At 44.8% G+C, this 14,529-nt stretch overlaps 2 protein-coding genes across 3 annotated transcripts; one reads left to right on the forward strand and one right to left on the reverse strand.

Annotated features, from left to right (window-relative positions):
* Nucleotides 1-1,674: 1,674 nt before the first annotated feature.
* LOC123105009 (uncharacterized) lies at nt 1,675-11,183 on the forward strand. The gene is made up of 10 exons (XM_044526968.1): nt 1,675-1,993; nt 2,276-5,455; nt 5,764-5,893; nt 6,034-6,122; nt 6,952-7,190; nt 8,258-8,344; nt 9,088-9,187; nt 9,708-9,924; nt 10,081-10,164; nt 10,669-11,183. The coding sequence occupies exons 2-10, from the start codon at nt 2,285-2,287 to the stop codon at nt 10,671-10,673; spliced, it is 4,122 nt and encodes a 1,373-aa protein (XP_044382903.1). The 5' UTR covers nt 1,675-1,993; nt 2,276-2,284; the 3' UTR covers nt 10,674-11,183.
* A 237-nt stretch (nt 11,184-11,420) lies between these two features.
* LOC123105010 (photosystem II D1 precursor processing protein PSB27-H2, chloroplastic) lies at nt 11,421-12,744 on the reverse strand. 2 transcript variants are annotated; one of them, XM_044526970.1, is made up of 3 exons: nt 12,313-12,574; nt 11,884-12,227; nt 11,421-11,663 (listed from the first exon to the last, which is right to left on the reverse strand). In XM_044526970.1, the coding sequence occupies exons 1-3, from the start codon at nt 12,431-12,433 to the stop codon at nt 11,526-11,528; spliced, it is 603 nt and encodes a 200-aa protein (XP_044382905.1). In that variant the 5' UTR covers nt 12,434-12,574; the 3' UTR covers nt 11,421-11,525. The 2 variants fall into 2 exon arrangements, with proteins under 2 accessions (XP_044382905.1, XP_044382904.1); XM_044526969.1 differs by having other exon boundaries at nt 11,884-12,744.
* Nucleotides 12,745-14,529: the final 1,785 nt, after the last annotated feature.

Here is a 14,529-nt window from a genome sequence, read left to right on the forward strand (position 1 = left end):
AAAGGAAATACAACAATGCTTCTACATTCCATCTTTAAAACCCAACCATGCATCATTTAGAGTGAGGTAGAATACTATAGAAAATAAAATGTTAAATAACACTAGGTCATTATCTAGTAACCATTGATAAGGTTTCCTACATTGTAGGAGTTTAGCTAAAAAAGTCTTACCATAAATAGTCGTAACTAGGGTTTAAGTTTAAAACACATGGGATATCCAACCTACTTTGGAAAGAGGTTTTTTCAGTAGCCATCGCACAATGATACACTTTAGTCAACAATACATATCAACAACAAAAGTGGGCATAATTAAGACAACTACTCTACTTTCTATATTAGTAAATTGCCCACTATGTGTCTAGACCTGACGAAATGCTACGAGAAAGGTTAACTCAAGACATTGTTCGTCACTGTCAAAAAGGTTTTTCTTATTCTAGCCATTGTTTTTTTTGCATGGTAATACACGTCTCATTCATATCATAAAGATCATACTACAAGCCACGTAAGCATCAACCTGAAAAAACTGGAAAGACAGTAGAATGCTAGCCTTTGCACAAAGGACCACCAGCCAAGAAGGAAAGTGAATCCCCATGAGCTTGACACCAACGGCCGCCACCTGCCTCCGGCACGATCACAATAGCCAGCAAAGGAAAATATGACGGATCACCTCCTCATCCGAGCTTGACGCAGCTCCATTATTGAATGCAACTTTGCAGACCTCCAAGGTGGCTCACAAAAGGCGAAGCCATTGCCGTTAAACGAACCAGACTGATGCGACACCCCGTATACATCATCGAACTCCAGATCTGACATCCTCGCTCAACAAAGACGTCGGAGGAGGAAACCATACCTGCCAACCGCCAATCGCGATCCTAGCACACGATCCGTCATCTTCCAGATGCTACCAACACATGCCACTGTCTGCATCCTCTCCTGGACTATCTCTCAAGCTCCACGCCGGCGTCGGAGCAAACGTCGTCGCAACGGCAGAGCCCGAGGATGCATGTCCACCACGAGGACGTCGGTGCCGCCGCCATCCCTGCTTGAACATATAGCCACCAAGGCCCATTGCCCACCACAGAGCAGAACGCCGGCTGTGAGAAGATCTGGAATACTTATATTCACTGCCGCCGTCGCCCTCGCTGAAGCCAATACGTCGAACATCCGAAACCTTAAAACTACCGAAGCTCTAACCCTCTGGCTACATGTACCCGCACGCGCGAGACCTGACCCCCCCCCCCCCCCCCCACCGACGTCCGAGAGGTCGTCAATGGAGGGAGCCGCCGGAAGGTTGGCCGCGCACTTGGCGGCGAGATGAGATCGCACTAGACCCGCACCCATTGTAGAACAATCCTAAGAACTGAGCACCATGGGAGAACGCTTTCTACCCCCACAATCTGCGTGGGGGATTGAAACCAACTCGTGACTCCTCACATGTTCACCACCACACCGCTCCTGCCGTTGGCGTCCCGAGCGGAGCAACAACCGCCCCAGCCAGCCCTAGGCGGCTGCCGACGGGCTCCACCCACCCACCCGCCCACGTCTTCCTCCCGTCCTGGGTCTCTCGCTCGCGGAGGCGAGGCGAAACGGAAGCCCCACCCCCACCCCTCTCCCCTGCCGAAAACCCGAAGGAGCCCCCGGATTTAAAACTACGGAGGAAAAGGAGTTAGGGAGCGGATTAAAACCCACAAACCCAAAAGCCTATAGCAGCACACCACCAAGCGCCCTCCCCCTCCTCCCTCCCACCGCCCCATCCCGACCCCAATTCGGCATTCCGGCGCCCGAATCCCCCCAGATTCGCCGCCCCCACGCCGCGGATTCGCGCCGGACCCCACCCTTCCGCGGCCGGATCGGCGGGGCCGGTGGCCGCGCCGGCAACCGCTGCTTCCACCGCTTGCTCTCGGCGGCGGAGGCCGGCGATCTCGGCCTTGCACGGTTTCGGCCGCGCGATTCGGTGCTGATCCAGGGCATGCTCTCCTCCTCCCTGGCTTCTGGTGAGCTGCCCCGCTGCTTCGCCTCCGGATTTCAAGGGATTATGCTTTTTTCCGCTTGATGTCTAAGATGTTTCACCAGTTTCCCGAATTGCCATCTAGGTTTACTCGAAAGAGCAGGTCTTAACCATTTCATGCGCTTGATACCCCATTGCCCCGAGTTTCCCAACCCTAATTATCTTGCTAGGTTTACGCTGGCTGGGAGTTCGGGTAGCTATAGGTGGCCACCAGTTCAACATTTAGTGGGAGTGTGGTTCTGATGATTTTTCTGTTCTTATCACGCAGGGCACTGGGATGAGGCTTAACGGTTTGGAGCGAAACCCGATGCCAGGAATAGAAGACGCCCTGATGAAGGACTCGCCCAAGGCTTCCTCCTTGGTGGAGGTGGAAAAACCTTCCCTTGGTGATGTTGACGTTCTGGGCGGCGGAGGGTCCATGCTTACGGGGAAGAAGAGGAAGGATGTTCCTGCGGGCGAGAATGGCGGCGTGGCAAAGAGGGTGCTCAGGTCAGCCACCATGAAGCTGCATGTGGATGCTGAGCCCGAGGGTGAAGCTGCCGCCGCCGCGGATGTTAGCGAGTGTGACGCTTTGGAGAAGACTGACTGTGAGGCTACTGCGGGTGACAGTTTGGAGAAGACTAACTGCGAGGCTACTGCGGGTGACAGTCTGGAGAAGACTAACTGCGAGGCTACTGCAGGTGACAGTCTGGAGAAGACTAACTGTGAGGCTGTTGCAGAGGATGGCAGAAGCGGGGCGCAGACAGTCGACGCTTCTAAAGGCGATGAGCACATGGATGAGGTTCCAGTGAAAGTGGATGATGCTATACAAGTGCCAGCTAAGTGTTCTGAGAATAATGTGGATAGTGCCGGTATTGCTCAAGAGAATGGCTTAGACAACCAAAAAAGCAATTTTGAATCTGATGATAAAGTGAAGGCAGACGAGAAGACTTACTCTGCAACTCAGGAGGAGGAGAATGTGTCTGGGACAAGTGGGGGTGGTACTGATGACTCCCAGGAAAACAAGGGTGCCAATGGACCTTGCCAGGGGGAGGTCATAGACCCATCAGCTGCAGCAAAAGACGATGAATTGGTCATTGATGTAAGCAGAAACAACCCTACTAGCGCATCAGAACCTGTTCAGCAGGATGGTAATGTTGTGCGTACTGAGGGAATGGTACTCCAGAGTGGTGATCAGGGAGTTGAGAAGCATTGTCACGATGATGATGTACGTAAAGACACTGAAGCTTCTCTAAATGGTAATGGAAGATGTGTGGCTGATAACAACATCGCATTAACTGATTGCACTAACCATAAAGAGGGCTTAGGTAGCCCTGTAGGCGGAACCAAGGGGATTTCGACTCCTGACATTGTATTTATAAGGAGAAAGTCGTTAACCAGAAACACATGTGAAATGAAGTTGAAACATGAAGAGGAGGAGGTTCAGTTTGAGAGGAGAGTTACAAGGTCATCTACAGTTAAACAAAGAGAGGCTTCTGGAAGCTCATGCAAAAGTAGTGCAAACGCGGCTAGCATGGAAAGCAAGGGGAGAAAGGAAGATGTTGTTCATCATTATACAAGGAAAGTGAGCAATACTGCATCCTTAAAAGCTGACCACACTGAACCTGCTAAACGTGGAACCAACACAAAGAAGAACACACCAAATGGAAAGATTAGTGCTCAAAGAAAATCAGGTGTTACTGGCAAGGATTATCCTGCAAATATCACAGAGAACAAGGCATCAGCAACAGAGATAAAGATCAATTCGAAGCCACAGCCGTCCATGAGAAGTGGCAGCATTGCCAAGGCAACAACAAAAGATGCAGTTCCTCTGGTGGATCAGAATGTCTGTAGTTCAGCTATCACTGAAAAGAATGATACAGAGCTAACAGATTCGGAAGGAGTTAGATCTGAAAACAAGACTGCCATGCCGAAGTCACCATTATCAGTTGGTGCTAAGATTGTTGCCAGCAAGAAGAGGATGTTGGAATCAGGTCTTGATAAAATTGCTGGAGGGTCACCAGTTGAGACACCATCCATGAAAAAGACAAGAAGTACTTCTCACACCGAGTTAGATCAATCAAAGAAGTCTTCTGGGAAGATGCTTACAGAGAAGAACTCCGGTCCAGACAAAAAATATATTTTGACAAAACAGCAGCATCACAGTCGAGCAGCTGAGTTGAGCAGATCTGTTAACCCCTCTAATAAAGATGCCTGCAAGCTTTCACATAATGGATCTGATGTTGATGGAACTGATATCATCATTACCCACAAGAGAAATTGTAGAGGGCGCAGAGAACGTGATGCTCCTGCCGTCATGGTAAATCAAGAGTATTCTAGTGAATCTGAGGAAGTTATTGTTGTGAGAAAAGACAGGCGAAAAAGGAAAGATCCATTGCATAAACAAAGGTCCGGATCTAGACCAAACCGTTCTTCTGGTTCTCCCAAAGCAAGTTGTTCCAAAGGCAATAGCGAGGCACAATATGGCTCCAGAGCAAAATCTGGAAACCCAGGTGAATCAACAGGTCGTTTTGAACAAAAGCGTCAAATAAGCGAACAGGTAAAGACCATACTTCTGGATGCTGGTTGGAAGATTGATCTGAGACCCAGGAATGGCAGAAATTATTGGGATTCTGTCTATATACCTCCAAGTGGTAAAGGATCTTACTGGTCAATCACAAAAGCATACGCAGTGTATGAAAGTATGCAATCTGAGCAAAAGAACGAAGCTACAAGCGAGAATTTATCAAAGAAATCTCCGGGCAGCCCTGGCAAAACACATGCTTCTGTGAGTAGTTCTTTACCACAGGAGATCCTCAGCAAACTAAAAAGAGTAGTTGTTAACAAGCGAAAGACCAAAGTTGAGCTTCAGAAGTTAAAAAAGAGGAAGCATGGTTTGCTAAAGAACTCTAAAAATTCAAAGGGCAGGCCAAAGGAAAAGAAGAAGAAGATTTCAAAGGAAAGAAAAAAGCGAGGCGGTTGTGCTCTACTCGCTCGTGGATCAAATCAGGAGGCTGGAAGCAGCAATGGTTTTGCTCCATATGAATGGAAACGCACAGTTTTCTCCTGGTTGATTGATCTGGATGTTCTATCCGTCAACACTAGACTGAAATGCATGGATGAAAGCCGCTCAAAAGTTCTGCTAGAGGGTTTACTCACCAGGGATGGAATTAACTGTAGCTGCTGTAGCAAGGTTGTCACAGTACTCGAATTTGTGGCTCATGCTGGTGGTCAACCGAGCAAACCATACAGGAATATACTTGTGGATGGGCTGGACAATGACCTTTTGCATTGTCTCATTAGTGCATGGGACAAGCAGTCTGATTCTGAAAGACAGGCCTTTTTCCCTGTTAGCACTGAGGGTGATGATCCCAATGACGACACATGTGGTATTTGTGGTGATGGAGGCAATTTGATCTGCTGTGACGGATGCCCCTCAACATTCCACATGAGTTGCCTAGAACTCGAGGTATGTATTTATATACAGAGAGTAAATGGTGTTTATACTTAAAAAAAGCGCTTTTCATACAGTTACTGTGTTAGGTTGTTGGCTTAATGCCGTTTTCACTCTGAGCAATAACCGTCTGACATTTCTTTCAGTTGTACCGCAGATTTGTCAGCATTTTGATTTATGTGTCTGATTAATTTAGCAGTTCCTGGATTAGGGAGATATTGAAACGACTAGCATATGACCTCGATTTCCCCCCTAGTATATGGTCTATGGCTAAGTGTATCTGGCGCAGCATTCTCTAATGAGCATGAATATCCAATTTACAGGAACTTCCATCTGATGATTGGCGTTGTGCAAACTGTTCCTGTAAATTTTGTCAGGAGCATTTGAATCATGATGCTCCAGACAATGCTGAAGTTGATTCATTACATTCTTGTTCCCAATGCGAGGAGAAATGTATGTGATCTCTGTGTATCCTAGTTCTTTGGTACTTTGGAATCTTTGATAACTTATTTTGTCAGATTCCGGTTGTTGTTACTATAATGTTGTGTTAGTCAATCATGTTTTTGACTGTTCCACAATGATGATGCCTGCAGATCACCCAGCTTGCTCTCCTGAGACTGAGGACCTATCCAGTGTCTCCAATCAGGCAGGAAATCATTTTTGCCAACAAAGTTGCAGACTGGTAATACTTTGTCAACTTTAGTTCTTCCCTTTCCATGACTTTCTTTCTGGACATATTACGATGTAGTTTTCCATGACTACAATTCTAGCATTGACATTATATATTTTGAGCTAAGTTGAGTGTCACTAGCTTGTGACAACTTGATGCTTGAAAATGTCACTCGTTAAATATCTGCACTTAACCTACTCAACAGAGTTCTATTGCTTTTATTTTTGAATTATGGCATTTAGTTTTTTTGTCCAAGTAGCTATACTCGATAAGCGACCAATATAGTATGCAAAGCTACCAAAATCATTTACTTCGGAATTTGGATTTCCTTAGTCTTCTGAGACTGAATATTTCCAGTATGGTGACAATTTTCTATCTGAAAAACATGCAGAACTTTGCATGCCATCATCCTTGAAATAGTTATTACTTAAGTGATGTTTAAGGATTTGTGTAGTACAGTTGAAATTTGAATATGGATATATGTAGAAGTATTTTGAAATGCTGCATAGAAATATTATTATCGTTTTTCCGTCGATATTGCGATATTATTGTACAAACTAATCCACCTTGGATACTCTGGAAAACAAACAAAAATAGTATTGATATTCTATAATGAAGATGTATGTGATCAGTTTAATCGTTACTATTTCTGTTTCACTTTGACTGAAAACAGTTTGGAAAGTTTCCTAATGCTTAATATTTCTGTTTCCTGTATCCCTTTGAAGACCAAACCTGTTCACATGTTATTCTTTATTCTCACTTTCTTTTCCATCAGTCGGCATTTTCCCTCCCTGAATCCTCATCGCACCACGGAATCTAAATAACTTTCTATGCAATGCAGCTGTTTGAGGAATTGCAGAATCTTCTTGCGGTCAAGAAGGATCTTGAACCTGAATTTGCATGCAGAATTATTCAGTGTAGCCATGAAAATGCACCAGAAACAGTTCTTGATTTGGATGGAAGGGTCGAGTGTAATTCCAAGATTGCAGTTGCTCTTTCACTGATGGATGAGTGCTTTCTTCCTATTGTTGACCAAAGAACTGGGATCAACTTGATACGTAATGTTGTGTACAACTGTGGGTAGGCATCTCTCTTAACACAAGCTCATGGTACTCTAAGCAAGCTCAAGGATATTTTGTAGAACTCCTCTGTTGTTGATATGCTTTCGATTTGTAAATCTTTGCATACACTCTCTTTCTCTCCTTCCTATGCACGTGTGTTTTTGTGGGTGGGGTTGAGTTTACCTTCAATGTTGCTGTAGTTACCTCTTGCTACTCATTTAAGCTGGGTCGTTTTTAGTATCCTTCTACCCCTCTCCATGCTTGGCTGTATAGCTATTGACAGATGCAGGTCTGTTGGGGTGAGCTCACCTCGCAATATTTTTGTTTCCTCGCCATAATTGTTTTTCCTCAGAAAACGCAAAAGCCTTGTGTCTCCATGTACAAGCCTGAAATGGCCCACGCCCCAGAAATACAACGGTGCATGCCAAGTTCTAGGCACCAGCAGTAGAAGCATCGCGAGACCGTGCCCCCTGCCCTTGCCCACAACCGGGCCTTGCCCTTGATTATTTCAAGCAAGCTGGCGATGCCCCTAGCCATAAAATGATTGTGGAGTTTTAACATTTTGCTTATTCTTGTGATGATAAGATTTTGCTGTCTGTCGGTTTAGTTCTTTGATGTTTTTGAGCTTACATCATGTGTTTCGCTACAATGGCATATAGAGGTATGTGAATAATGTCAAATATGTGCAATATGTGCGTTAAAACGGCAAAAGAAAAGACCCAAGTATTAAAGCATCACCTATGCATGCACCAAATAGCAAACTAACAAAATTGACCAACGACGCCATTCGACAATTAATTGCTTATTCCTAGTTTGATAAAGTGGCTGATTGGTGGGACCTATTCCTAGTGCTTACGTGTGTGCATATGTGGCTTGGGTAGTTTGAATCTATACACGGGTATGATCCCTCTGGCTTACTGTATGTTCAGTTACTGGCATACAGAATTGGTTTGGGTGTTTGTTTATGCTGCTGGGCACATTGGTCAAGTTACTTATCTAACAGTTGCGTCATGACAACAAGTTGAACTGGTAACATTTATCAGTGAGAGATGTTTGATTGCTCTCTCATTTCTTGTCTGTGTGCAGGTCAAATTTTCTCCGGCTGGATTTCCGTGGATTTTATATCTTTATTTTGGAGCGTGGAGATGAAATAGTATCTGCAGCATCAGTCAGGTGGGTTACTTCCTTCTTTTGTGTGTATGCCATGTTTTGTGACTGTTCTGCCATGTGTATGAACTGAATACACTATTCATTGGTATCAGAGATTCATGTCCTCGCTTAATATACTGAGTGTCTTGTTTCAACCACTAGTTTGCTGACCTATATGGCAATTAGTCATGTATGCTCCAACTATGGAGTGGAAGCTGCATTCCCACTCTAATTTTCCAATGTAGGTGGTCAGGCGATTAGTCAAGTTGCTTGAATATAGGCTACTGATAATTGAATAATTCAAACTTGACAAAAACAAGTTATGTTCAATTGTCTAGTACTACTGCTAGCCTGCTAGGTGACGCTTACTAGATCATTACTGTGAGCACCGAGCAGTTTTTACGGAAGTACTCATTTATCCTGATGGTGTTGGTGGTATTCTGTATTAAAGAAAGTAGCTTTATGTCACTGGAGCGTTACACTTTAGTAAGATACGTTAGTTATAAACTTATTATTGCTTGCATACTTCATAAAGCTCTTTGCATGCAATTTTGTAGCTTGCTTGTCTAGATATGTCCTACACTATATACTTTGTTTATACAACTTTTTAGCCTCGCTATCTGAACTCTAGCATTAAGCAGTAATATACATCAGACTAACTTTGTAACACTTGCTATTATCTGGTTGCTCTTGAGTTTCTTTTTTCTTCCGCTGAATTGCTGGATTCTAATACAAGTTTACTGTTATTATGTCTTATGCTGAAACAGGATACATGGGACCAAGTTGGCAGAGATGCCATTCATTGGTACACGACATATGTATCGTCGCCAAGGGATGTGCCGTCGACTTTTAGATGGAATTGAAATGGTATCTTTACCTGAGCCTCAGATCCATTTTGGCATTCTTCATGGTGCTTATATAGGACAAAAGTTTGGGGATGTTCTATTTAGTCCTCCTGTAGTTATGTATGTTTCATTATAGTTTGTAAATTTGAAGAACTGAACTTCTCAAACCCTAACTTTATGAACTTATGCAAGATTTTGTTATCAACCTGAAATCTGTTCAAAAGTAGTAGCAGAGAGATTACAAAGGTAGCAAACTAATATTGCCCTCTTGTAAAATGGTATTGAGTTACAATTGGCATGCTACAACTGCTTGACAATGTTTTCTTCATTTGGTACTGAAACCTGTAATGGATATAGCGCATATGCATACAATGGTAGGGTAATTCCATCATGGTACAGCTATATTAGTGTATAACTGGCAACACTTTGCACCTTTCCCTACAATAGGTTATAGATGAATTGGCTTGATGTTTTTTTGTTTTATTATCATAGTAGGGTAATTCCATGTGTGTTCTTAATGCCTTCTCTTATTTACATTTCAGATCCTCAGTTCTCTCAAAGTTGAGAAGTTGATCATTCCTGCTATTAATGAACTGGTGGACACCTGGACATCCAAATTCGGATTTAGCCCACTTGAAGTTTCAGACAAGCAAGAAGTCAAGTCTATCAACATGTTAGTTTTTCCTGGTACAGGTCTTCTTCAAAAGCCATTGCTAAATAAGCAGGCTTCACCTCAGGAACACCCAGGTTCTGAAGGAGGTCAGTACCATGAATAACATGTCTCTTATGTATATTTCATTTTTTCTCCCTGTTTCTTTATCCAATGGCGACTGGCCATTTGTACAATTGATACTTGATTTCTCTGGAGATAGTTCAGAAAAGTATCCGATGTGGACTCTGTTTGCTCCGTTGCAGATGTAGATGCGGATGCGGAGACCCAAGGTTCGGAGGTCATGGATCAGTTGAACAGCAGCAAAGAAGATGCTGAAACTTGCAAAGGTAAATGCTTTGTAATAACCATTTTCATGTTCTTTTTGGATCTTGATTTGAAACAGAATTTCAGAGGACAGACTTTGAACTCGAAGTTTAATTTTGCTTTTTAAAGATGGCCAACTCCAGTGCATAATGTTTCTTATAAACAGCTAATACTTCTTTGACCCATAGATAATTGCAGGAAAACCCTCCATTTACTATAACATACGTATTAATCTGAAATAACACCCTTGGATAAGCATAGTTTTGTTTAGCATGTCAGTGAAGGTGGTGTGAATACTAGTTCTTCTTCTTCTTTATATAGATATAAATATAGTAACCCCAGTGCATACTGTTTCCTATTTTGAAGGATTAGGACATACTGTTACTCAAACAATTAGTACCTTAATATACCTATCATGCTGATGGGGTTCTCTATGATAAGATCTCTGGGCCATGGCTGTACTTTAATTGTTTAGCAATAGATTTTTATGTGGGTCTCAAGATTTTTATTTTAAATCTTAATTGCAGATTGACGAGCCTCGTCTCCAGTTCATTTTGGCCCGACAAGACAACGCAACCTGCTTCGCAAGAGTGACAGACATAGATGATGAAACCATTTAGTTATCTTGTTTTAACTCAGCCTGCCGTGCATCTGCTTCTTCCAGAAAGCAAACCTGAAAGGATGCGTTTTTGAAGACGAGCGCTGTTTTGGCCAGGGCTTGGTGACCAGCCTGTGCAGTGTGCAGTATTAAAAGTTGTTGACCCCGACCATACCTAACTGTATGTGGACTCCTCAGCAGGTAGAAGGGGGATTATAGTTTTATTCTGTGCATTTGGGGGGGGGGGGGGGGGGGGGTGTTTAACTTAAAAGTCGAAGGCCAACGTTGCCGCGAATCATAGTGGATGTTAGTTGTTGTTTCTGTCAATAGCTTTGCACTTTTGCAACCAGAAGAAGGAACCTCATTGTCTGTATGATGCTAGTTGTATGGGCGAAAAAGCTTTGCCATGCTGCTGCGAGTAATTTCAAACCTGAAATTTTAGGATGTTTTAACTGTGGAGGAATTCATGGGGATGGGGCCTGCTGGCAAGCATCAATCAGGGTTCCATGTGTGCTTCTGCATTGTGGTTGCCGGCCCGCCGGCTTCCTCCACCGGAAGGCCTTTGCCTCTTGCTCATTTTGGTCGTGTGGGAAACTTAGAATAGAACTGAAGATCCAGCACCTCTCCAATGCATCTACTACCCTGGTGCCCATATTCGCCTCCGTTGAATCAAGAGAGAAATGGGGATCCATGTCAATTATTATTTACTCATCATAACGTCGCAACAAAAGGACACAAGTATAACGAATTTACGCCGGAAAATACAATGCCGCTAAGCAAAGAGACCTAGAGGTAGGCCTCTGCGGCGTTGAGGTCGTCGAGGATCTTGTTTTTGACATCTCCCGGAAGCGAGGCGAAGGGCCCTGCCTTGGAGTAGAACTCCGCCAGCGATTTGATGGCCTTCTCCAGCGCCACATACGACTCCTGCATTGCATCCAATCCAATATTAGGGCGGCAAGTGAATTCACAGATGGTTTAATCGCCCTAAATAAACACTCTCAACATCCTTCGACTCTTTTTCTTCAAAAAAAGGGGGATAGTTTGCAAGATTGAATTTCCTGACAAACTTGGTAGTAGCTGAGCAACAACATTCATAGCATTGGCTTGAGAGAAAGGGAATGGAGCTGCTGCTGGCTGGCTGTACCTCTTTGGCGACGGCGGGCTGGCCTCTCCAGCCGCCGAGGAACTCTCGGATGGACGTCTTGGCGGAGTCGGCGCCCCTGCGGAAGCTGGCCGAGTCGCCGGCGGCGTCGCCCTCCCCCAGCGACTCCCGGAGCGTCCGCACCACCTCCCGCGCCGCCTTCAGGTACGCCTTGGGCAGCACCTTCCCGGCCTTGGTCTCCTCGTTCGGGTCGAACAGCGACTTGAACGCGCCCACCACCCCCTCGCCGCCCTCCTCCGCCGCCCTGGCACGGCCCGCCACCGCCAACGTCACCGTCGCCACAGCGCCCGCCAGCGCCCTCCGGGTCAGCAGCAGCCGCGCTCCGCCTGCACTGTTGCGCGCGGCACGCGAGGAGTTAGTTATTAGCGCGGCAAGACGAGCGGATGAATGGAGGTGGCGACGATGGGTTACGGATAGGCCGCCGCTTGCTCTCCGCGGCTCGCTGCTTCGGCGGCGGCGGCGTCGACGACGAGCAGCAGCGGTAGCACCTGCTCGGCCTCGGCAGGGACATGGTGGAAGGAGGCCCAGGCATTGGTGATTGGTCTGCGCAGAGGAGTCGGAATTTGGTTGGAGCTTGTGCGCAGAACCAGAGCTTTCCTTATCTGCAAGACTGCTCTGCTCTACTGACGCGTTGGGAGGACGAGAGAGAGAGAGAGAGTGAGGCGGACATGGGCTCACGCCAGAATGTGTGATAGGCCCCTGGCCCGATAACAACGCATGGGCTCTCACCCGGCCTCTCAAAAAAAAAAAAAAACCCGACCTCTCTCTGAAAAACATCCATGTGCACTCGTCTTGACGGGAGAAGAGGCATACACTAGATTTATGCATCAAGGCGTGCAGTTTTGGTTTCAGATTGATGTTAATTGTAATGACGAAGCAGACAGCGGCGCGAGAAATAAGTGTCTCCCGGCTTCATTCTCAAATTTGAGAAGAACAAAAAAGTTGAATGTTTTGAGATAAAATAAATAATTCTTTCAAAAAAAGATAAAATAAATAATTTCCGCACGAAAATCATCAAAAATTTATTCGACATTATTATTATTTCTTCTTGATATTTTCTATTTTTTCCTTTTCTCTTCATAATTTTCTCTTATTTGTTGCCCCTACTGAAATTAAGCTTGGCTACGTCCTCCCGTGCCCCTTGGCTCATGACCAAGAGCGCTCAAGCGATAGGGTTTCCCTGCCTCGTGTCGGTGTTATCGTTGGTCTGCCTCATCTTCTCTGGCCTTAAGGCTATGGAGGCGCGGTGGATTCCGGCTCGTCCTTCCTGACAGTAGGACTTCATTTTTGGGTGCTTTTTTTTTAGTTTTGTTAGGATTTATGTCCCGCTCAGAAAGGCAAGGCGGTGGGGGTTCCCTGAAGACGGGATAGGATTCTTCCTGCCTAGCCCATGCCCGGATCATGTTTCTAGTGTGTAAGACGTGTCTCTAGCGAATCTCGCGGGATTAGACCGGCGTTTGTCTTCGATAGGTCCACTTGGATTCGGTCTTCGTTTGCCTGCATTGGTGTGTCTACATTTTGGATCTTTTCAATCAATTTATGCCTCTCTTCATCGGTAACTGTTTTCTGGTGCGCTGGTCTTGTTGGACTTTAGCACAACGACTGCTCTACTATCTACTAAATAAGGTTTGTCCGGCTACAATGAAGGAGGGAAGATATGCGATAAAGATAGTAGCCCATAGCTCATTTATCAATTTTCTTTTAAAACTTATCAGGGTTTAACAATATTGAAGAAGTAGTATTGTTGTTGTCCATTATGACAGATACTCATTGTTCTTGCCTCCCAATCTAAATTGATTGGACTGTGACGATATAGCCAATCATAACTTAGTATAACATCATTGCAGGCGATGATGAAGACACGTCTCGACTCGCTTCAATGTTTCTGGTTGTTATTAGATGGTCTACGGATCTGGATGTAATTGTTGTTAACTATGATGTTCTTTGTACTGTCTTGACAGTTAAAGAATAGATTGAAGTTTTTTCTAAAAATGAAAATGCAGGATAATTGAGTGTCGTATTGTAAGTTAGGTAATTATTGTTTTTTTTAAATAGTACATGCACAAGCGTTCATATACACGAGCATACACTCACCCCTCGAAGATCCTGAAATAAATCTAGAAATAAATGCGAACACCAGGACTTGAACCCTGATGGGCTGAGGATAGCACAGTCCCTCTAACCATTCAATCACAGATTGGTTCGCATTAGGTAATCATTGTTACTAGGTGATATACGAATCTGGATATAATCATTGTTATTTCTAGTGTTTTTTTACTATCTCGACAGTTAAGTCCTATTCGGAGTCTGTCCACTCCGCCGCTCCACTTCAGGAGCGGCGGAGCTGTAGTTAAACAGCACGGAGCTGCAGTCCCTTCACTCCGCAGCTTCTCGTATTTTTAGGAGTGATGGGTTGCCGAACACTGCCTTAATGAATAGATTCAATTTAAAAAAAAACGCATGATAATTTAGTGCCCGTACTGAGAGTTTGGTAATAATCAAAGAACTTTCGTGATTATTCTCTGCGCAAAGCGCAGGTGGAAACGTGCCGGTGACGGTGCAACGTGCCGAAAGGCCCGAGTCGAGATCATTTTTCTCTCAATCTTTTATGGAACGTCCTTTTCCTTT

This window comes from Triticum aestivum, chromosome 5A (genome assembly GCF_018294505.1).
Source record: "Triticum aestivum cultivar Chinese Spring chromosome 5A, IWGSC CS RefSeq v2.1, whole genome shotgun sequence".
NCBI lineage: Eukaryota > Viridiplantae > Streptophyta > Magnoliopsida > Poales > Poaceae > Triticum > Triticum aestivum.